This window comes from Entelurus aequoreus, linkage group LG08 (assembly GCF_033978785.1).
Source record: "Entelurus aequoreus isolate RoL-2023_Sb linkage group LG08, RoL_Eaeq_v1.1, whole genome shotgun sequence".
NCBI lineage: Eukaryota > Metazoa > Chordata > Actinopteri > Syngnathiformes > Syngnathidae > Entelurus > Entelurus aequoreus.
In genome coordinates, this window is record NC_084738.1 from 44,341,468 (window position 1) to 44,363,265 (window position 21,798).

At 42.4% G+C, this 21,798-nt stretch overlaps 2 protein-coding genes across 3 annotated transcripts; both read left to right on the top strand.

Annotated features, from left to right (window-relative positions):
• Positions 1–1,939: 1,939 nt before the first annotated feature.
• Positions 1,940–2,907, top strand: LOC133656395 (uncharacterized). Its single transcript, XM_062057480.1, has 3 exons — positions 1,940–2,494; positions 2,575–2,675; positions 2,776–2,907. The coding sequence occupies exons 1-3, from the start codon at positions 2,071–2,073 to the stop codon at positions 2,905–2,907; spliced, it is 657 nt and encodes a 218-aa protein (XP_061913464.1). The 5' UTR covers positions 1,940–2,070.
• A 2,650-nt stretch (positions 2,908–5,557) lies between these two features.
• On the top strand, positions 5,558–17,334 carry plekho1a (pleckstrin homology domain containing, family O member 1a). Of its 2 annotated transcripts, none has more exons than XM_062056549.1 (10): positions 5,558–5,657; positions 6,149–6,298; positions 8,579–8,719; positions 9,325–9,429; positions 9,514–9,609; positions 9,674–9,967; positions 10,036–10,133; positions 10,210–10,366; positions 15,024–15,136; positions 15,210–17,334. In XM_062056549.1, the coding sequence occupies exons 1-10, from the start codon at positions 5,631–5,633 to the stop codon at positions 15,850–15,852; spliced, it is 1,824 nt and encodes a 607-aa protein (XP_061912533.1). In that variant the 5' UTR covers positions 5,558–5,630; the 3' UTR covers positions 15,853–17,334. The 2 variants fall into 2 exon arrangements, with proteins under 2 accessions (XP_061912533.1, XP_061912534.1); XM_062056550.1 differs by having other exon boundaries at positions 15,213–17,334.
• The last annotated feature ends 4,464 nt before the right edge of the window (positions 17,335–21,798 follow it).

Consider the following 21,798-nt stretch of genomic DNA (forward strand, 5'->3'; position numbering starts at 1 on the left):
ACTGTAACACAACATAAACACAACACAACAAATACCCAGAATCCCATGCAGCCCTAACTCTTCCGCTCAACGGACGCACGGAGAGGGGGGGTGATGTGTGGGGGGGTTTGGTGGTAGCGGGGGTGTATAATGTAGACCGGAAGAGTTAGGGCTGCATGGGATTCTGGGTATTTGTTGTGTTGTGTTACGGTGCGGATGTTCTCCAGAAATGTTTTTGTCATTCTTTTTTGGTGTGGGTTCACAGTGTGGCGCATATTTGTAACGTAACAGTGTTAAAGTCGTTTTTGTACGACTACCGTCAGTGTAAGCTGTGTGGCTGTTGAGCAAGTATGCTTTGCTGTCTCCTACGTGTGCAAGTAAAAGCAACATATAACATGTGGCCGGGCTGGCACGCTGTTTGTAAATGCTATAGAGGACAACTAATGCAGTGCCATTAGGGCACGCCCTTGATTAAGTCATTAGAGTGAAAATAGGATAATATTTGTCCTGGGAGATTTCTAGGAGAGGCATTCTCCTGGGAAAATCGGGGGGGTCGTTAAGTATACTGGGAAAACCGGGAGGGTCGGCAAGTATGCAGCTGAGCCGCATCAGAGTGGTCAAAGAGCTGCATGCGCCGGAGCCGCGGGTTGCCGACCCCTGCCTCAGGCGGTACTGCATCAAAAAGCGACATCAGTGTGTAAAGGATATCACCACATGTGCTCAGGAACTCTTCAGAAAACCACTGTCAGTAACTACAGTTCGTCGCTACATCTGTAAGCGCAAGTTAAAACTGTACTATGCAAAGCAAAAGCCATTTATCAACAACACCCAGAAACGCTGCCGGCTTCGCTGGGCCCGAGCTCATCCAGGATGCCATCCATCCATTGTCTACCGCTTATTCCCTTCGGGGTCACGGGGGGCGCTGGAGCCTATCTCAGCTGCAATCGGGCGGAAGGCGGGATGGACTGATGCAGATTGTTTCTGGAAACTGTGGATGTCGTGTCCTTTGGACCAAAGAGGAAAAGAACCATCCTGACTGATATAGGCGCAAAGTTGAAAAGCCAGCATCTGAGATGGTATGGGGGTGTATTAGTGCCCAAGACATGGGTAACTTACACATCTGTGAAGGCGCCATTAATGCTGAAAGGTACATACAGGTTTTGGAGCAACATATGTTGCCATCCAAGCAACGTTACCATGGATGCCCCTGCTTATTTCAGCAAGACAATGCCAAGCCACGTGTTACATCAAAGTGGCTTCATAGTAAAAGAGTGCGTGTACTAGACTGGCCTGCCTGTAGTCCAGACCTGTCTCCCATTGAAAATGTGTGGCGCATTATGAAGCCTAAAATACCACAACGGAGACCCCCGAACTGTTGAACAACTTAAGCTGTACATCAAGCAAGAATGGGAAATAATTCCACCTGAGAAGCTTAAAAAATGTGTCTCCTCAGTTCCCAAACGTTTACGAGTGTTGTTAAAAGGAAAGGGCGCCATGTAACACAGTGGTGAACATGCCCTTTCCCAACTACTTTGGCACGTGTTGCAGCCATGAAATTCTAAGTTAATTATTATTTGCAAAATAAAAATTAAGTTTATGAATTTGAACATCAAATATCTTGTCTTTGTGGTGCATTCAATTGAATATGGGTTGAAAAGGATTTGCAAATCATTGTATTCCGTTTATATTTACATCTAACACAATTTCCCAACTCATATGGAAACGGGGTTTGTACTCCAGTAGCTACGGCTGCTTCCGGGTAGACTCACTGTTATATGGGTGCCAGTGCCACCCCTGCAGAACTGGGTGTCACCCTGTAACATACTTGCCAACCCTCACGTTTTTAGCGGGAGAATCCCGATATTCAGCGCCTCTCCCGACAACCTCCCTTCTCCCGACAAACTCCCGGTATTCAGCCGGAGCTGGAGGCCACGCCCCCTCCAGCTCAATGCGGACCTGAGTGTGAGTGGGGACAGCCGTTCTCACGTCCGCTTTCCCACAATATAAACTTGCCTGCGTCATAACATCTACGGCTTTTGGGAGTGCACAACAAGTATTAGTAGACGCAGCAGAAGAACGAGGAATACAGCCATGGCGACGCCGAGCAAGATGAAGAAATACGCTTGCAAGTTCCAAAGCGAATGGAAACAAGAATTTCAATTCATCCAGGACAGTTCGAAGGGGAAGGGGTATGTTGCCTGTAAATTTTGTAGAACAGACTTCTCAATTGAACACGGTGGCCGAAATGATATAATCATTCATGAACGGAGAGCGAAGCACAAGGCGGCGGCAGCGCAGCACCGGTCACAGTCCAGTATTATGGGCCACCTCGCAAAATGGAGACCCGATGGTGTAATATATGCCGAGACAAAGATGACTATGCTGATAGCTGCAAGCAACATCCCATTCTCATTTGCGGATGTTTACAACAAATCCGTGAAGAATATGTACCCGGATTCAGAGATCGCTTGCCAGTACTCAAATGGCAGAACAAAGGCGACTCAAATAGTGAAAGGTAAGTGGTTTTTTTTAGTAAGCAGCAAGTACAGTACAGTTAGTAGAACAACTGTGTTTTCATTACTGTGTATTTGATAGGTGCCATTGCCCCGGAATTGGACAAGGAAGTGATGGAACTTTGCCAAAACCAACCCTTTGGTCTGATGTGTGATGAAAGCACAAGCAGAAAGATGGATAAAGTATGTATTTTGTATTTACACTTCTCTTGTAAAGTAATGTTGTGGCTGCTGTGAAAATTGCTTTCTAAATATATTTATACATATATATATTTTTTTTAAGGAGTTCGTGATATTGGCCAGGGTTTGCGATCCGAAAACTGAGGAGGTGGTGACGAAGTTTCTGCACATGCCAGTGTGCAACATTGGCGCAGCAGAGAACCTCTTTGAGTCACTGAACACAGTGCTAAGGTAAATGTAAAGTCGCTTATGTGTAAATGTAAATATATTACAATATGCTAGGACAGTGGTTCTCAAATGGGGGTACGTGTACCCCTGGGGGTACTTGAAGGTATGCCAAGGGGTACGTGAGATTTTTTTTAAATATTCTAAAAAAAGCAACAATTCAAAAATCCTTTATAAATATATTTATTGAATAATACTTCAACAAAATATGAATGTAAGTTCATAAACTGAACATCAAATCAAGTAGGCTATTCCATTCATTACAATGGTTGACAGCTAGATTTTATGTGGACATGTTCCATAAATATTGATGTTAAAGATTTCTTTTTTTGTGAAGAAATGTTTAGAATTAAATTCATGAATCCAGATGGATCTCTATTACAATCCCCAAAGAGGGCACTTTAAGTTGATGATTACTTCTATGTGTAGAAATCTTTATTTATAATTGAATCACTTGTTTATTTTTCAACAAATTGTTAGTTAATTTTATATCTTTTTTTCCAAAGAGTTCAAGAAAGACCACAACAAATGAGCAATATTTTGCACTGTTATACAATTTAATAAATCAGAAACTGATGACATAGTGCTGTATTTTACTTCTTTATCTCTATTTTTCAACCAAAAATGCTTTGCTCTGATTAGGGGGTACTTGAATTAAAAACATTTTCACAGGGGGTACATCACTGTAAAAAGGTTGAGAACCACTGTGCTAGGAGACAGACCACTAATAAGTAATGTTGTGCTTTGTTTATTCCTAGTGACAGAAAAATTGACTGGAGAAACGAAACCATGCAGCATTAATGGTAAGAAGTATTTAATTTATTATTGGTTACCTTCAGAATAACAATGTTATTAAAAAGAAAAAGAGACTTATTGTACTCTAAAAATGTTGGTCTTACTTAAAAATGCACGCACTTAGTTGTATTCAGAGTTAAAGAACATTATATGGCTCTCACGAAAATACATTTTAAAATATTTGGCTTTCATGGCTCTCATGGCTCTCTCAGCCAAAAAGGTTCCCGACCCGTTATAGAGGATAAGACTAGAGAAAGCAATTATATCCCAAGCTCACTTGTGCTTAATTTGCTCATTTTCATTTGCAGTTATGGAGCTAGGAAAAAGTCTGCCGCAGCTGCGATTGGACCTGACCAGCCTCCGGGTACAAGTACTGGAGTACCAATTGCTTGCCAGGGAACATCTTCCCCAGGAAGCAAGGATTGACCGGTTTTGGGCCATGCTAGGGAGAGATGGAAGATTCCCCACCCTCGTGCATTTGATGAAAGCACTTTTATGCGTGCCACACAGCAATGCATCATCAGAGAGGGTGTTCAGTATGGTTCGAAAAATAGTGACAGAGAATAGAAAGAGGATGGACAATTCAACCCTTAACTCACTCCTTTCCTGCAAAATAAATTTCACAGATGCTGCCCACAGCTATATTCCTTCAAAGGCTGTGCTTCTGGCTGCAAAGCATTGTACTTTCAAGTACAACAATGAGTAGATGAGTGTTGTGTGTGTGTGTGTATATGTGTAAATAAATGAACACTAAAATTCAAGTATTTCTTTTATTTATATTTATATATATATAATAAAATAAATATATATATATATATAGCTAGAATTCACTGAAAGTCAAGTATATATATATATATATATATATATATATATATATATATATATATATATATATATATATATATATATATATATATATATATATATATATATATATATATATATATATATATATATATATATATTGAAAGACGGCGTGGCGAAGTTGGTAGAGTGGCCGTGTCAGCAATCGGAGTGTTGCTGGTTACTGGGGTTCAATCCCCACCTTCTACCATCCTAGTCACGTCCGTTGTGTCCTTGGGCAAGACACTTCACCATTGCTCCTGATGGCTGCTGGTTAGCGCCTTGCATGGCAGCTCCCACCATCAGTGTGTGAATGTGTGTATGAATGGGTGAATGTGGAAATACAGTCAAAGCGCTTTGAGTACCTTGAAGGTCGAAAAGCGCTATACAAGTATAACCCATTTATCATTTATACTTGAGTTGGTGAATTCAAGCTGTAAAATACTCTCCACTTAACCACGCCCCCCGCCCAGTCACGCCCCAGCCACGCCCCCCGGTCAAGACACCCCCACCCCACCTCCCGATATTGGAGGTCTCAAGGTTGGCAAGTATGCCCTGTAAGACCCCTGGGGGGGGGGGGGGGGGGGGGGGAGTCTGGACGCGCCACTGTTGTGGGACCCTTGGTTACAGTGAGACGGCATTTTGAATTCCCCATAATCTGATTGGTTAAAAAATAGTCAGAATGATTGACAGGCCGGAAGTGTGTTTGGCTGTCGAAACAAAACGAAAATTAACGAGTAGCATATTGGAAATGCACCGGAGTAGATTGTTTTTTGTTGTTGTTTTTTTTAGAATAGTGTGAATTAAAACGTAACACAAACAATAAAGTACAAACAAATGGATGGATGGATGGTACATACACGTTGTTAATACAACACATTTAAACATGAATTATAACGAGCGTCTTTTGTTATGGCACGTAAGCACGCACATACGCCGCGAGATGGCGCCATTTTGCGCACTCGGAATGTAGGTTAAAGTGCGCGTGTGGCGAGTGCGCGCACGCCAAGGGGGGGGGGGGATCTGCCGCACACGCGCGCGCAGGGAGGACAACAGACGACTGAAGAAGAAGAAGCTGAGCGGCATCCTGCGAGCATGAAGAAGAGCAAGCACGGAGGACAGGTAGGCACACCTTCATCCTGCATCAGCATCTTCTTCATTAGGAACACCAATCATTGCGCGCGCATGCACTACAAAGATGACAACACTGCCACCCAGCTGGGTCAAAATATTAGACACATCTGTATCGCTAGATTAGTGTACCTAATCAAGTGGCCAGTGACTGATGTCCTGTTGTGCATCTACACGCACTGCTATAGTAATGATGATGTAATGTGATAAATATATGATCATTATGTTAATATATTAGTTACTTGATTGAATACCTGTATGTCATGTTTAAAAGCAGCTTAGAAGAAAATGTGGATTTAGGTTGCAAATGGTTTTGAAGTAGATTTTTTAATGTATGAGAACATGCTAAGCTAACAGCTAAAGGAGCTGTGACATCATGAAAGTAGGTCGCTTGTCGTGTGAGGGTGGTCCCTCCAGCAGGGGGCGCAACGCTTAACAGCCCACACCTGCATGCTAGCACGTGAATCCATGTCATCCCTCAGGGGCCACAGGACTCGGGACATCCAGCCCCCCAGCAGCCAGAGAAGGTGGGCTGGATCAGGAAGTTCTGCGGACGAGGGATCTTCAGGGAGCTGTGGAGGACTCGCTACGTGGTCCTCAGAGGAGACCACCTGTTCATCTCTGACAAGGAGGTGAGGACCCTCGGTCATGTGACCTCATTCCTCTGATGTCTTGTACATGCCGGTACACGACACATGTGCACGCACACACACACTGAGAGAGGCTGCTGGATGAACAGTCAACACGTGCGACTAAATCAAAGATCATGTGACACAACTTAGCCTGCAGCCAATGCTCACAAACACACACTGACACATGCACTCACACACTGATGAACATTAAATCGCACACTGATACGCCATCACATACACACTGATACACAAACACCAAAACACAATCGCACGCTGTTACAAAAACACACTGCCACAGATAAACAAACACACATACACACTAAAACACTGATTAACATTAACTCACACACTGATACGCCACCATATACACACTGACACACTAAAACACAACCATACACTTACACACAAACACACACACAAACAAAAACACACTGACTCACAAACACCAAACATTTACACTAATACTCAATCAGATACAAATTATGATACACCAACACACACTGACACACGCGCACACATGCAAACTGATGAACATTAAATCAACCACTGATCCACCTTTAAACACACACACCAAAACACAAAGACAGACTGATACAAGAATACACAATGACACACAAACACGCACCCACCGATAAACAATCACACAGTGACACACTAACACCAAACATTTACAACATTACTCAATCACAAACTGATTCAAAAATACACACATACTGATTCACTACTACACACTGACACATGCACACACACGAACTGATGAACACTAAATCACACCCTGATACACCATCTCACTCACACGCACTGATACACTAACACCAAAACACAATCACACACTGATACACGAACACCCAATAATACACGAACACACTCCCACAGATAAACAAACGCACACAAACACACACTGACACATGCACACACACTAAGACACAGATGAACATTAAATCCTACACTGATACACCATCAAACACGCACTAATACACTAATACAAACACAAAAACACAATAACACACTAATAAAAACACAATGATACACAACCCAGATAAACAATCACACACTGAGACACAAACACCAAACATTTGCACCATTACTCAATCACAGACTGATACAAACACACACACTGATACACAAACACACACAGGTACACAAACACACATTGAGACACAAACACACTCTCGCAAATAAACACACACTGACACACAAACACCAAACATTTACATCAATAGGCAATCACAGACTGATACACAAATAAACACACAGATACACAAAGACACACTGATACACTTTCAGACACAAATTAAAGACAATCACACACTAATACACAAACACACAATGATACGGAAACAAACCCCCACACATTAACAAAGGCAGACAATCACACATTGACACACACACACACTCTCTAGGACAACAATGAACATTAAATCATACACTGATACAACATCACACACACACTGATACACAAACAAACACTAATGCAGTAACACACACGTACACTGAAACACAATTACACACTCAATAATTCACAAACACCAAACACTTACACTCTATCACAGACTGATACACAAACATACACAAACTGAAACACTAACAGACACAAATCAAAATAAAATCAGACACTAATACACAAACATACAATGATATAATAATCAAAGGCCCACAAACACACAATGACATACGCACGTGCACACTAAGACACCAATGAACATTAGTCACACACTGATACACTATCATAGACACAGTGGTACAAAACACATACCGATACACTAAGATACACACACCAAACACATACACTAATACTCGATCACAGACTGATACACAAACATACACACACTGATACATAAACACCCATACACACAAACATGCACGGTAACATGCTGATACACAAATACACAAACTGAGACACAGTGATACGCAAACACCCGCATCCATATACACGCATTTACACATTGAAACACGTTGCTATACAAATCCACAGTTTGTTGGTGTGAGCAAACAGACACTAACAAACACATTGCCACGCAAACACACATACTGATACACTGAAGCACTCGCTAACACACACACCAACGCACACAAACTAACACACAATCACACACACAATGCGTGTTTCAAATATTGTCACAAATTATTGACTGGTTTGTTGTGTCATCCTGTTATGTAACACACACACACAAGGTCACTGACCTCCCCCAGGCAATGTGGAGGCATCATCACAGTAACCATAGCAACACATGAGAGCATCAGTGTGGCGTGACCGAAACCATTGCGTGTATGTCCCAGGTTAAGGACGAGCGCAAGGCGCAGGAAGTTTTTGACTTGGCCGACTACGAGCGTTCGGAGGAGCTGAGGAAAGCGAAGAGTCGCAGCAAGAAGAACCACAGCCGCTTCACTCTGCTTCGCTGCAGGCAGCCCGGAAACACGGTTAGTCTTCTCTGGGCTTTTAGTGGTCCCTAAGATTTTGGTAGTTGTCCCATTATAGACTTTAATATAATAAAAAAAATAATAATTGTACCTTCCAAGGTTAAAAATGCCACTCGAAAGTCTCTATATTGATGGCCTTTCTAAATATGTGCCCGCCCTTGTGGATGTGGCCCTAAACAATTGCATAGATGGCCTGCCTCAACACGTTCCAAGATGGAGGACACTTTATTTACATTCCTGATGATGTCAAAACTACCAAAGTGGAATATTTCAGTGATTTCAGTGTGTCCGTCCTCCAAGAGATTTACTTCGTCCCGGCCTGATGCTCGCTGAATCCTCATTGGTGGATTTTGATCCCGAGTGGTGGGTGGGATTTAACGTGATGCCACACTCTGATTGGCTGGGCCGCTGCCTAGTTTTTTTTCCCCCTGTAAAAAGCTTTAATCCACAGAATCCCATTAGTGTGTCAGTGCGGGAGCAGGATAATCCCTGCTGAACGTCAGGACGTCCTCCTCTGCTTGTTGTGTGATGTCATCGTCGTCATCATCATGACAGTATTCCCCCTGTCAACCCGTCTCACTTTGACGTCACTTGTCCTCCTCCAGGTTCCCAACCTGGTCTTCCTGGCCGTGAGTCCAGAGGAGAAAGAGTCATGGGTCCACGCACTCAACGTGGCCATCGTCAGAGCCAAGAACCGCGTCCTAGACCAGGTGTGGGCCAGACGTAGATGATGTCCGCACATAGTCAACACGTGTACACGACACCTGGAAAAGACACAGACCTTCTCTGTGCAGGTGACCATGGAGGACGTGTTGGTCCATCCCACCAGAGACAGAGCCAAGATACCGCAAGGACGTCGGCTGCCAACGCGAGGACACCTCATGGCCGTGGTACTGCGACCGCTCTGGTCTGACATGTTGGCTTAAGGCACTCACTGTCCTTTTGGACCACCAGGCGTCCACGTCCTGCCACGGCCTGGTGACCCTTGACCTGGTGGCCGAAGAGGAGGGCTTCTCCTCGGAATGTGACTCGTGGGACAACGGCTTCCGTGTGGGCTCCAGCAACCAGGTGGCGGCGTATCAGGTGGTCGGAGGGCGTCAGCGTTCGGGTACCGACGTTTCCAAGTTACGGGTCAAAACCAAGGAGCCTAAGGTGAAGACTGGAAGTCTGCCCAGAGGAAGTGAGCGATCCTGGGGAAAATATTCCCACCTGGAAGCCTCCAAGGTGCACAAGAGCCAGCAGCTGCAGGTAAGACTCAGACCCACTTGTCAGCCTGGCCCAGACCATGTTGATCTGAGTCCATTGTTTTTTTTCAGGTTCTCCAGAATCAGTCCAGAACCCCTCAGCCCGGTAAAAAGTCAGTCGTGCAGGGGCGGAGTCGCTGCGCCTCGATGGATGAAGTCCTCTCTTCCAGGTATTAACGTTTCCACACCGGCAGGGAAAAACATCAACCTTTGCCGCCTGCATCTTCTTCCTCCTTTCTGTTCCAGACCGGCGATGATCCGCTCCGAGTTGCGCTCGGTTCTTCGCCGCTGTCCGCCCGAAGAGGAGGGCGGGGCTTCTGTGCAGCCGGTGGGTCAACTGCAGAGCCTCATCGCTCAGAGGATGCAGCGGGCTCAAGAGCTGCTGGAGGAGATGAGATTACAGGTTGGTTCTATATAGGTTGGTCTCAAGCGGGTCTAATTCTATGTCGTTTGACCTGGAAGAGATTGGATTACAAATTGGTTTTAGACAGTTCGGTCTTGAGCATCTCATTCTGTGTGTATTGTCCTGGAAGAGATGAGATTGCAGGTTGGTTCTATATAGGTCGGTCTTGAGCGGATCTAACCCTGTGTCTTTTGTCCTGGTAGACATGAGATTACATGTCTTGAGCGGGTCTAATTCTATGTTGTTTCTCCTGGAAGAGATGAGATTTCAGGTTGGTTCTATATAGGTTGGTCTTAACTGGGTCTAGTTCTATGTCGTTTGTCCTGGAAGAGATTAGATTAGAGGTTGGTCTTAGACAGTTCGGTCTTGAGCATCTAATTCTGTGCCTTTTGTCCTTGAAGAGAGGAGATTACACGTTGGTCCTAGACAGGTCGGTCTTGAACATTTAATTATTAGATTTTTGTCCTGGAAGAGATGAGATTACACGTTGGCTGTAGACAGGTTGGTCTTGAACATTTAATGCTTTGATTTTTGTCCTGGAAGAGATGAGATAACACGTTTACCTTAGACGGGTTGGTATTGAACATATAAATCTTTGATTTTTGTTCTGGAAGAGATGAGATTACATGTTGGCCCTAGACGGGTCGGTCTTGAACTTTTAATTATTAGATTTTTGTCCTGAAAGACATGACATTACAGGTTACATGTCCATTGATCTGGAAGAGATGAGATTACAGATTGGTTCTATATAGGTTGATCTCAAGCGGCTCTAATTCTGTGTGTTTTGTCCTGGAAGAGATGAGATTGCAGGTTGATTCTATATAGGTTGGTCTTGAGCGGGTCTAATTTTATGCCGTTTTTCCTGGTAGAGATTATAAAACAGGTTGGTCCTAGACAGTTTGGTCTTGAGCATCTAATGCTATGCCAATTGATCTGGAAGAGATGAGATTACAGATTGGTTTTAACTGGGTCTAAATCTATGTCGTTTGTCCTGGAAGAGATTAGATTAGAGGTTGGTCCTAGACAGTTCGGTCTTGAGCATCTAATTCTGTGCCTTGTGTCCTGGAAGAGATGAGATTACACGTTGGTCATAGACAAGTCGGTTTTGAACATTTAATTTTTTGACTTTTGTCCTGGAAGAGATTAAATTAGACGTTGGCCGTAGACAGGTTGGTCTTGAACATTTAATTCTTTGATTTTTGTCCTGGAAGAGATGAGATTACACATTGGCTGTAGACAGGTCGGTCTTGAACATTTAATTCTAGACTTTTGTCCTGGAAGAGATGAGATTACATGTTGGCTGTAGACAGGTCGGTCTTAAACATTTAATTATTTGATTTTTGTCCTGGAAGACATGAGATTACATGTTGGCTTTAGACGGGTTGGTCTTGAACTTTTCATTAATTGACTTTCGTCCTGAAAGAGATGAGTTTACAGGTTGACCCGAGACAGGTCGGTCTTGAGAGGGTCTAATTATATGCCCATGTATCTGGAAGACATGAGATTACAGGTTGGTTCTATATAGGTTGGTCTCAAGCGGGTTTAATTCTGTATGTTTTGTCCTGAAAGAGATGAGATTGCAGGTTGGTTCTATATAGGTTGGTCTCAAGCGGGTCTAATTCTATGCCGTTTTTCCTGGAAGAGATTAGAAAACAGGTTGGGCCTAGACAGTTTGGTCTTGAGCATCTAATGCTATGCCAATTGATCTGGAAGAGATGAGATTACAGGTTGGTTCTATATAGGTTGGGTCTAACTGGGTCTAATTCTATGTCGTTTGTCCTGGAAGAGATTAGATTAGAGGTTGGTCCTAGACTGTTCAGTCTTGAGCATCTAATTCTGTGCCTTTTGTCCTGGAAAGATGAGATTACACGTTGGTCCTAGATAGGTCGGTCTTGAACATTTAATTCTTTGACTTTTGTCCTGGAAGAAATGAGATTACACGTTGGCTGTAGACAGGTCGGTCTTGCACATTTAATTATTTGACCTTTGTCCTGGAAGAGATGAGATTACACATTGGCCGTAGACAGGTCGGTCTTGAACATTTAAATCTTAAATTTTTGTTCTGGAAGAGATTACACGTTGGCCCTAGACGGGTCAGTCTTGAATTTTTCATTATTTGATTTTTGTCCTGAAAAAGATGAGATTACTGGTTGACCCGAGACAGGTCGGTTTTGAGAGGGTCTAATTCTATACCCATTGATCTGGAAGAGATGAGATTACAGGTTGGTTCTATATAGGTTGATCTCAAGCGGGTCTAGTTCTATGTCGTTTGACCTGGAAGACATTAGATTACAGGTTGGTCCTAGACAGTTCGGTGTTGAGCATCTAACTATGTGCCTTTTGTCCTGGAAGAGATGAGATTGCATGTTGGTTCTGTATAGGTTGGTTTTGAGCGCGTCTAATTCTATGCCGTTTGTCCTGGAAGACATTAGAAAACAGGTTGGTCCTAGACAGTTCGGTCTTGAGCATCTAATGATATGCCAATTGATCTGGAAAAATGAGATTACAGGTTGGTTCCATACAGGTTGGTCTTAACTGAGTGTAATTCTATGTGTTTTGTCCTGGAAGAGATTAGATTAGAGGTTGGTCCCAGACAGTTTTTTCTTGAACATTTGATTATTTGATTTTTGTCCTGGAAGAGACGTAGACAGGTCGGTCTTGAACATTTAATTATTTGACTTTTGTCGTGGAAGAGATGAGATTACACGTTGGCCCTAGACGGGTCGGTCTTGAACTTTTAATTATTTGATTTTTGTCCTGAAAGACATGAGATTACAGGTTGACCCGAGACAGGTCGGTCTTGAGAGGGTCTAATTCTATGCCCATTTATCTGGAAGAGATGAGATTACAGGTTGGTTCTATATAGGTTGGTCTCAAGCGGGTCTAATTCTATGTCGTTTGACCTGGAAGAGATAAGATTACAAATTGGGTTTAGACAGTTCGGTCTTGAGCATCTCATTCTGTGTGTATTGTCCTGGAAGAGATGAGATTGCAGGTTGGTTCTATATAGGTTGGTCTTGAGCGGGTCTAATTCTATGCTGTTTGTCCTGGAAGACTTTAGAAAACAGGTTGGTCCTAGACAGTTCGGTCATGAGCATTTAATGCTATGCCAATTGATCTGGAAGAGATGAGATTACAGGTTGGTTCTATATAGGTTGGTCTTAACTTGGTCTAAATCTATGTCGTTTGTCCTGGAAGAGATTAAGTTAGAGGTTGGTCCTAAACAGTTTGGTTTTAAACATTTGATTCTTTGACTTTTGTCCTGGAAGAGATGAGATTACACATTGGCCGTAGACAGGTCGGTCTTGAACATTTAATTATTTGACTTTTGTCATGGAAGAGATGAGATTACACGTTGGCCGTAGACAGGTCGGTCTTGAACATTTAATTCTAGACTTTTGTCCTGGAAGTGATGGGATAACACGTTGGCCTTGAACATTTAAATCTTTGATTTTTGTTCTGGAAGAGATGAGATTACATGTTGGCCCTAGACGGGTCGGTCTTGAACTTTTAATTTTTAGATAGGTTGGTCTTGAGCGTGTCTAATTCTATGCCGTTTGTCCTGGAAGAGATTAGAAAACAGGTTGGTCCGAGACAGTTCGGTCTTGAGCATCTAATGCAGGGGTGTCCAAAGTGCGGCCTGGGGGCCATTTGCGGCACACAGCTAGTTTGTTAACGGTCTGCGCCGTGTTTTATAATATGCATTATAAAAAAACAACAACATAAAAATTGGAATTAAAGAGCAAACAGGTGTAATGTAACGAGAAAATGTTGCAATATTGACTCTAATAACACAAAGTTGCCATGCAGGCGTTTTTTTTTTTACTTTAAAACTGTCATTGTTAAAAAAAAATTATAAAAACTTAGAATCGATGGATGGATCCGAAGTTGGACGTTGAAAAAATAAAAAAAATAAAAATGTGTGTGTGTGTATGTATATATATATATATACATATATATATATATATATATGTATATATATATATATATATGTATATATATATATATATACATACAGAGAGTACAGGCCAAAAGTTTGGACACACCTTCTCATTCAATGCGTTTTCTATTTACGTTGTAGATGGTCACTGAAGGCATCAAAATTATGAATGAACACATGTGAAGTTATGTACTTAACAAAAAAAGGTGAAATAACTGGAAACATGTTTTGTATTTTAGTTTCTCCAAAATAGTCACCCTTTGCTCTGATTACTGTTTTGCACACTCTTGGCATTCTCTCGATGAGCTTCAAGAGGTAGTCACCTGAAAGGGTTTTCACTTCAAAGGTGTCATAGTTTTGATGCCTTCAGTGACAATGAAAATAAAGAAAATGCATTGAAATGAGAAGGTGTGTCCAAACTTTTGGCCTGTACTGTATGTGTATATATATATATATATATATATATATATATATATATATATATATATTTGATGTGTGGGGGCCCTTTTGGATCCCCGAGACCTTTAGTCTGTTTTTTAAACGGTCATTGTTAAAAAAAAAAAGTATATATATCAAAAGCAATGTTGTTATGTTATATCTTTCTTGTTAAGGCCCCAATTACTTCACATCAAATATTCCATTTTGAAAGATGTTATAGGGAAAATAGTGCATATTTTGTTATTGCCATAAAGCAATTGTGTGCCTTTTGTCTGCCAGGAGCTGCAAAAGGCCAAAGCAGAGCGCGAGCGAGGAGGTAGCTGGTCTTTGGTAAAGAGTGTGGAGTCCCCTCGTCTTCATCACCTCAGGGGTGCAGACTCGCCTCATTCCAGGTTTGACTGTGTCTCATGACTTTATGGGTATGTGGGCGAGGACAGGCGTCCGACGTTGTTGCGTGTCCATCAGCAGGTCGTCGGGGTCGCCGCGGAGCAGGAGCAGCGATTCACCCCGACTCAGAGGGAGGGAGTGTCGGCGGTCCAAAGGCAGGAAGAACAGATGCAAGGGGGCTGACTCGTCTCGCTCCAGAGGGTCCAGCTCGCCCGCTAAAGCCATTGAGTCTCCTTGCCGGAAGGCTTCCCCCAAACCTAAAGAAGGCCCCAACATGGATGAGGCACCCAAGCTTCTGGAGTCTCCCACATGCGTCCCAAGCCCAGGGAGCATCGCAGCTGATTGGCCAGCCGAGTCGTCCTCACTCCACAGCGGCGATGAGTCGTCCTGTGCTAGTCAGCCAAACTCAGAGAGCACGTCTGAAACCCGGGACATGAGTCGACGCCTGTCCCCGCCGCCCTCCCTGCTGAAGGAGGAGGGGCTAGAGAGGAGGCGCGCTGAGGCGGAGCGCCTCCTGGTGGAGGCCATGTCGTCCTGGCAGGAGGCGCAAGAGGTGCTGCAGGAGGTGAAGGAGCTGCAGAGCCAGACGCTGCGACGCCAGCGCAGGAAGACCTACCAGAAGATGAACTCCATGCCCACGTCACCCGAGGTCACCCACGCGACCACGGTAGAAGCCAACGTAGCGACGCCGGACACGTCGCCCGAGGACGAGTCTCCCTAATCCCGACTTGAACATTTCACTGTTTGAGCACTGTGACGCTGAGCGCGGCTTTGAAGGCTGCAGAAGCACAACTGCACTTGTCTTTCTAGAAATTTCTAAACGTTTTTTCCAATTTTCTACTTGACTCAACAGGGAAGACAGGAAACGATGTCCTCCAATCGTCCACATGTTAGGACCATCAGGGAGATAAGCAATAACAGCAACATGTCTTCGTCAGTGTCATTCATTGGCTGTGTCTCAAATGGAACACTTCCGCCTGTACACTTCAATAAGTATGTACTTACTTCCTCAGGGCGCACATTTTGACAGTGTAGTGCTGTCCCAAATCCATCACTTACATTGCACACTTGATGGAAATAATGATTGCAATACTTACCTGCTACTTCTTCTCTCCTTTTCAATTGTGAATTGCAACCACTCGAGTTAGTCCCTCCACTTCTGCTATGTAGCCAAGACTAGTGAGTCTATTGAGTGCAGCATCCGGCGAGTACTCACCGTGCACTGCATTTTGCTGTACCTCACAGTGTGAACGCACTTATACACTTAAAAAACTAGGGCTGTGTTCAAAATCATGCACTTACACACTTACTAGCAGACCAAAATATGTATACTGTGTACTGACAGTGTAGTGCTGTTCCAAACCCATTACTCTTGTTGCGTACTTAGCAAAAATGACGATCGCAATATTTACCCCCTTCTCTCCTTTTTAATGGTGGATTGCAACCACTCTTGTTAGTACCTGCCAGTCCGCGACACAGTAACTATTGATGAGTGTCCAGCACTGTGCACTTAGACTGTTTTGAGTGCTCTATCCGGGTACTGACAGTGCCAAACAGTGCATTTTGCCAAAACACATTTTTGCACTTGATAAAATGAAATACTTCAATCACCGCACACTCACCATTTTGAGCGCAACATCCAGGTACTGACAGTGCACTGCATTTTTCCGTACTGTACGGAAGTGCGCCAATTGAGGCAGCCATTGTTTTGTTTACTACCTTCCTTCTTCTAAAGATCGACGATGTCACCAAAGACGTGCGAAGTTTCATCCCCAAATTTCAAAACTTGAATCGTGACTCTCCTGCCGAGCAACACAACAATGCAACCATCGTCAGTGACACGTCTTTATGCAAATACAAAACAATCAAATATCCAATAAAAAGCATTCAGACTAATAATGATATGCGGACGCCTTGGCTGAGGTCTTTTTCTCTTTCCTGTGCATCTTTTTCACCAACAACCAAAGCACACAACTTGTTAATAATATGGGATGTTACGAGGTATTAGCACTGATTTCTGATGTCAGCACCATTTCCTGTTCCTCGGTTGTGCGTGTGTGTGTGTGTGTGTGTGTTTGTGTGTGTGTGTGTGTGTGTGTGTGCAACATGAAAAAAATATCTTTGGTCTTTTTCTGTGAACAATATGGCTGCACGTGACTTCCTGTTTGGACGACATGCACAATAAATAACTCGCCAAACTGAACGAATGATTCCTTGCTTTAAAACACACACACGCATGCACGCGTGTGCAGGTCAGTGAGCAGAGTAGCAGATGTAGGCCAGACAAGCAACATCGCTCCATTACACCTCAAACACACTGTGTGTGTGTCATTATGTATGCATGTGTGCACATTTCTTGATGACTGAACTGTGTGTGCGTGGTAAAGGAGCCGTCAGGCCACTTCCCTTAATTCAGGAAGTGTTCGTCATGTGACCATCATACTGCTGTCAATCACAGCAAGTGTCAACACGTTACAAACAATGAGCAAATGCAGCGTTAAAAATAGCTGCTACATTAGCAGCGTTAGCGTGCACTAGCATGTGCGTGTTTACGGGGTCATGTTTTTAGTGAGATGAAGCAGTCATGTTCACATGAGAAAAGTCTAAATTATTCACACTGATTCTTTCCCTGCATGTGGCATCATCAGCACCATCACATATTTTATTTACACGCACACACACGCACGCACCTACATGTTCCAGGTCAGTGTTAAGAGTTTGTTCTCTCATTAGGCCAAGTATGTGTGTGTGTGTGTGTGTGTGTGTTGGGGGAGGGTTGTGTTGTTACATTGTGAGTCAAAGCCCTGCAGCATCTCTTCTAAACCTCTGCATCACTCTCCTTTTCTTCTGTGTGTGTGTGTGTGTTATTGTGTGTGTGTGTGTGTGTGTGTTGTTAGCTAGCTAGCAACAGAGCTAAAAAGACTTCCTGTTTGCTGTGAAGTCACTGTGATGTAATCAACACGATATGTGTCATACAAAACCTTTTAGGTGGGGGTTAAATCATTGGCATTGTTAGGCCTATTTTAGGGGGGCTCAAGCCCCCCTAAAATATTCTTAAACCCCCCTAAATAATTTGGTGTTAAAAAAAAATACAAAAAAACTCTTTTTTTTTTCTTTTTTTCCCTACAAATACATGCCGACATATTCATTATAAAGTGGCCTGATTATGAGTTCAAATAAATAATCATATAACCTGTCATTATTCACTCAGTTTCCCCTCACTTTATAGCGTAAGGTAGAGAGCCCCTTTAGTGAGTCGGTATCCAATCCATTCCACTTGTTCATATAGAAAATGCCCACATCACTCAAAATCCAGTCCGCATTTTCTCTGCGACCTTGCTTGCGGTCCTGCAGGTGTACGAAGCACATTAGCACACAGCACTGCAGAACAAGAATGTGAACGGATGCAAAATGGACGTAACAAACTTTTTCAAGAAAGTAAGTATTCATCACTGCCTGTAGTAAAATGTATTAGCTCCACTTTACACCAGGTCTGTGTTTGACAAAAAGTTACATTCTCGCTCTAAAACAATGCTGCTACTTAGTTAGCTAGTTAGCCTGAAATGCATCATGAAGGTCCTGGTTATTTATAAAGTTAAATGTGCACTCTTTTTTACCATTTGCTATCTTTGGGGTTACTTCCTTCTGGAGCATCAGCTGTGTTTCTCACTTTACACATGGAGGAGAACAGGAGCTGAGCTCATTCACGTATGACTATATCAGAGGTGTGGACTCGAGTCACATGACTTGGACTCGAGTCAGACTCGAGTCATGAATTTGATGACTTTGGACTCGACTTGACAAAATGTAAAGAGACTTGCAACTCGACTTAGACTTTAACATCAATGACTTGTGACTTCACTTGGACTTGAGCCTTTTGACTTGACATGACTTGCTACTTTCCCCAAAACCCAAAGATTAAAAAGTTATTTGGGAGCGCGCCGCTCCGTATTTTTCCTTTTCTTCGTCTGTGTCTATCAGCGTGTTGTTCCTGTCAGCTGGTGTGCGCTCAGTACAACAGCCAATCAAATTAGATCTACGCTATTTTCATCCCACAGCTCTCATCCAATCAAATTGCAGGACAACCAATGAAGAAGAATTGTCAAACAATGCGGCAGTGAGAAACAATTATGCCAAAGTTAATTTCGTTCGGGTATTAAAACTACAACTCGGTCAACAAAAAACGAATAGCCCTATGCAAATCATGCAGTTGGAATATTATAGACGGAGACGTAACAACTTCCCATTTCGTTCGACATTTGAAGATGCACAAAGAAGGGTAAGTTTTGAATGTAAGCTAACGTTTATTGGCTAAGTAACGTGACTTTTATTTGCTGTGTAGTTAAATCAGTGAGGCTGTAAACTCACTGCTAACGTTATAACCATAGACATCTTATAAGGGTACGCAGCATCGCGCGCTACTCCCTACAGGCGCAGACGAGACGCGGGGCCGCCATCTTGGAGTGGTGATCCGCTCCACTAGTGCAATTCATTTGGCAGGAGCAATGAACTGTCAGCGCATTTAATTCATTTTACCTCACTGAATACCACTGATTTTCACGCGCTTTTTTGTTATATGTGTAGCTATGATAAAGGACACATGTTTTGGCGTGTTTTATTATTCATAGTTTGCTTAACAGTAATATAATATTCTTATACGCTATAAGTGACCAGACGTCCGAGATCAAAACTGGGAATATAATCCCAGAGAAAGGGGAAAAAAACGGTCAGCTATTTTTAAATTGAAGAAATAATATGATTAGGTTATATATACATGCGTATATCCTACATAAACAATGTATGAATACATTAGATATCTATACATCTTATAGACTGTATCTCTGTTGCTGCAGCAGCAGAGAGTTTATTCTGTCTTGACACTTTGTATTGATATTTTGTATTACATTCTTCCCTTAAATGATCATGTTTACAGTCATTGTTTTATATGTATTTTTTATGTATGTCGCTTTGGATAAAAGCGTCTGCCAAATACTTCAACATAAACATATATAAACACCTGTAAGTCTTTATATCAGCTAAAACCACCAATCTGTTTCACTGGATTCAGAGTAAAACCAAATTCTGTCTTACCCAACAATGTTAGTATTTGAATATTGTTACTTGAAGACTTATTCCTGGTTACAATTATACTGTTAAGAAAGTATTGTCTTATATTTTGCCTAAAATGAGAATGCATCATAATCAGTGGCGGCTGGTGAATTTTGTTTTAGGTGGGGCTGAAAGTTTGTAAACCAAACCCATGTAGGGGGGTCATCCTCCCCCAGAAGATTTCTTTGTGATTTTCACATACAAATATTAAAGATCTTTGCTCCTTCTCAACTCTGTGGTAATATTATTTTCATAAAATACAACCAATAGTACATTAATGTTAAATCTTACCTGTGAAAAGTAATCACCCGATTTCTATTTTCAACAGTCCGCTCATTTGAGTTGGAAAACGCTGAACACCATCTTTGTTTTCTACCTGTCAACTGTCAGTTTAGGCTGCTCGCCGGCTCCTCATCACCACTTCAAGATGGCGGCCAAATTGCTCGTGTCACAGCAGCCAATGCTGCGTCTACTTATAAGATGTCTATGGTTATAACGTCATTGCAAACACGGCAATATGTTGCGTCCACTGCAGTTCGCTACCTTATTCATACTTTTTGTCAAGTGATTTTTTTAAGCAGGGTTGCATGAGGTACCTATACATAACGTTACGTTAGTCAATGTATCACACACAGTAACGTAACGTTAGACGGCGATCAGCAGCACCGCGTATTTTAGCCACCTACAAAAACACAAACATAGTCAAATAAAGGTCAGTTAAAATGTATACTATATTAAGAATATGTGAACGTATTGCATAGGGCCCTGACATCTAAAAAGTACAACTCTGTTCATTGTTTTGTTCATGTTTTTGTTATGTTTTTCATATGTACGCACACATCAACACACATACAGTATGAGATGAGATCAATGAGATAAGGTAAGAACAGGATAGAAACTGCTGTGGAACTACCGGTAGTTACAATGCAATGTGCCAAGGAAATACAATGTTAACACTTTTGTGCAAATAAGTACAGTTGCACTTGTTTTTTCAAATGTGTTTATTCTGTAAAGGAATGAGTTAAATGTTTAAAATGACTGGATAATAGTGCTATTATGAAGTGCAATGTCAGCACTATTTTTTTTCCTGCAATTTCAAATGCACTTGTTTTAATAAATAAATACAGCGTTTTAAAAGCATACACAATCTGTGTAAATATATTAGTCTGTGGTTAAAAGGACTTGAAAGGACTCGAAATTCAAAATGCAGGACTTGGGACTTGACTTGAGACTTTCCAGTCTTGACTTTGGACTTGACTCGGGACTTGCCTGTCTTGACTCGGGACTTGACTCGAGACTTGAGGGCAAAGACTTGAGACTTACTTGTGACTTGCAAAGCAATGACTTGGTCCCACCTCTGGACTATATATATATTTATATAAAAAAAAAACAGACACCATCTTTGTAGTAATTTTTCTCCTGCGTGGACTTCCGTCTTCCTTTACAATGAGTGAAGCTGCACGAAACCTTGTGTCTGCAATTGTAAATAATTTAGTTTTTAAGTTTTGTGTTTCTTGTAGAATCTATATAAAGTAATATACATAAGTCTATTGTTAAA

Coding starts and splice junctions, on each gene's coding strand:
- LOC133656395 (XM_062057480.1), top strand. CDS start 2,071: ATGGCGACGCCGAGCAAGATGAAGAAATACGCTTGCAAGTTCCAAAGC. Junction 2,495..2,574: donor GGCGACTCAAATAGTGAAAG/GTAAGTGGTTTT, acceptor TGTATTTGATAG/GTGCCATTGCCCCGGAATTG. Junction 2,676..2,775: donor CAAGCAGAAAGATGGATAAA/GTATGTATTTTG, acceptor ATTTTTTTTAAG/GAGTTCGTGATATTGGCCAG.
- plekho1a (XM_062056549.1), top strand. CDS start 5,631: ATGAAGAAGAGCAAGCACGGAGGACAG. Junction 8,720..9,324: donor GCAGGCAGCCCGGAAACACG/GTTAGTCTTCTC, acceptor GTCCTCCTCCAG/GTTCCCAACCTGGTCTTCCT. Junction 9,610..9,673: donor GAGGACACCTCATGGCCGTG/GTACTGCGACCG, acceptor TTGGACCACCAG/GCGTCCACGTCCTGCCACGG.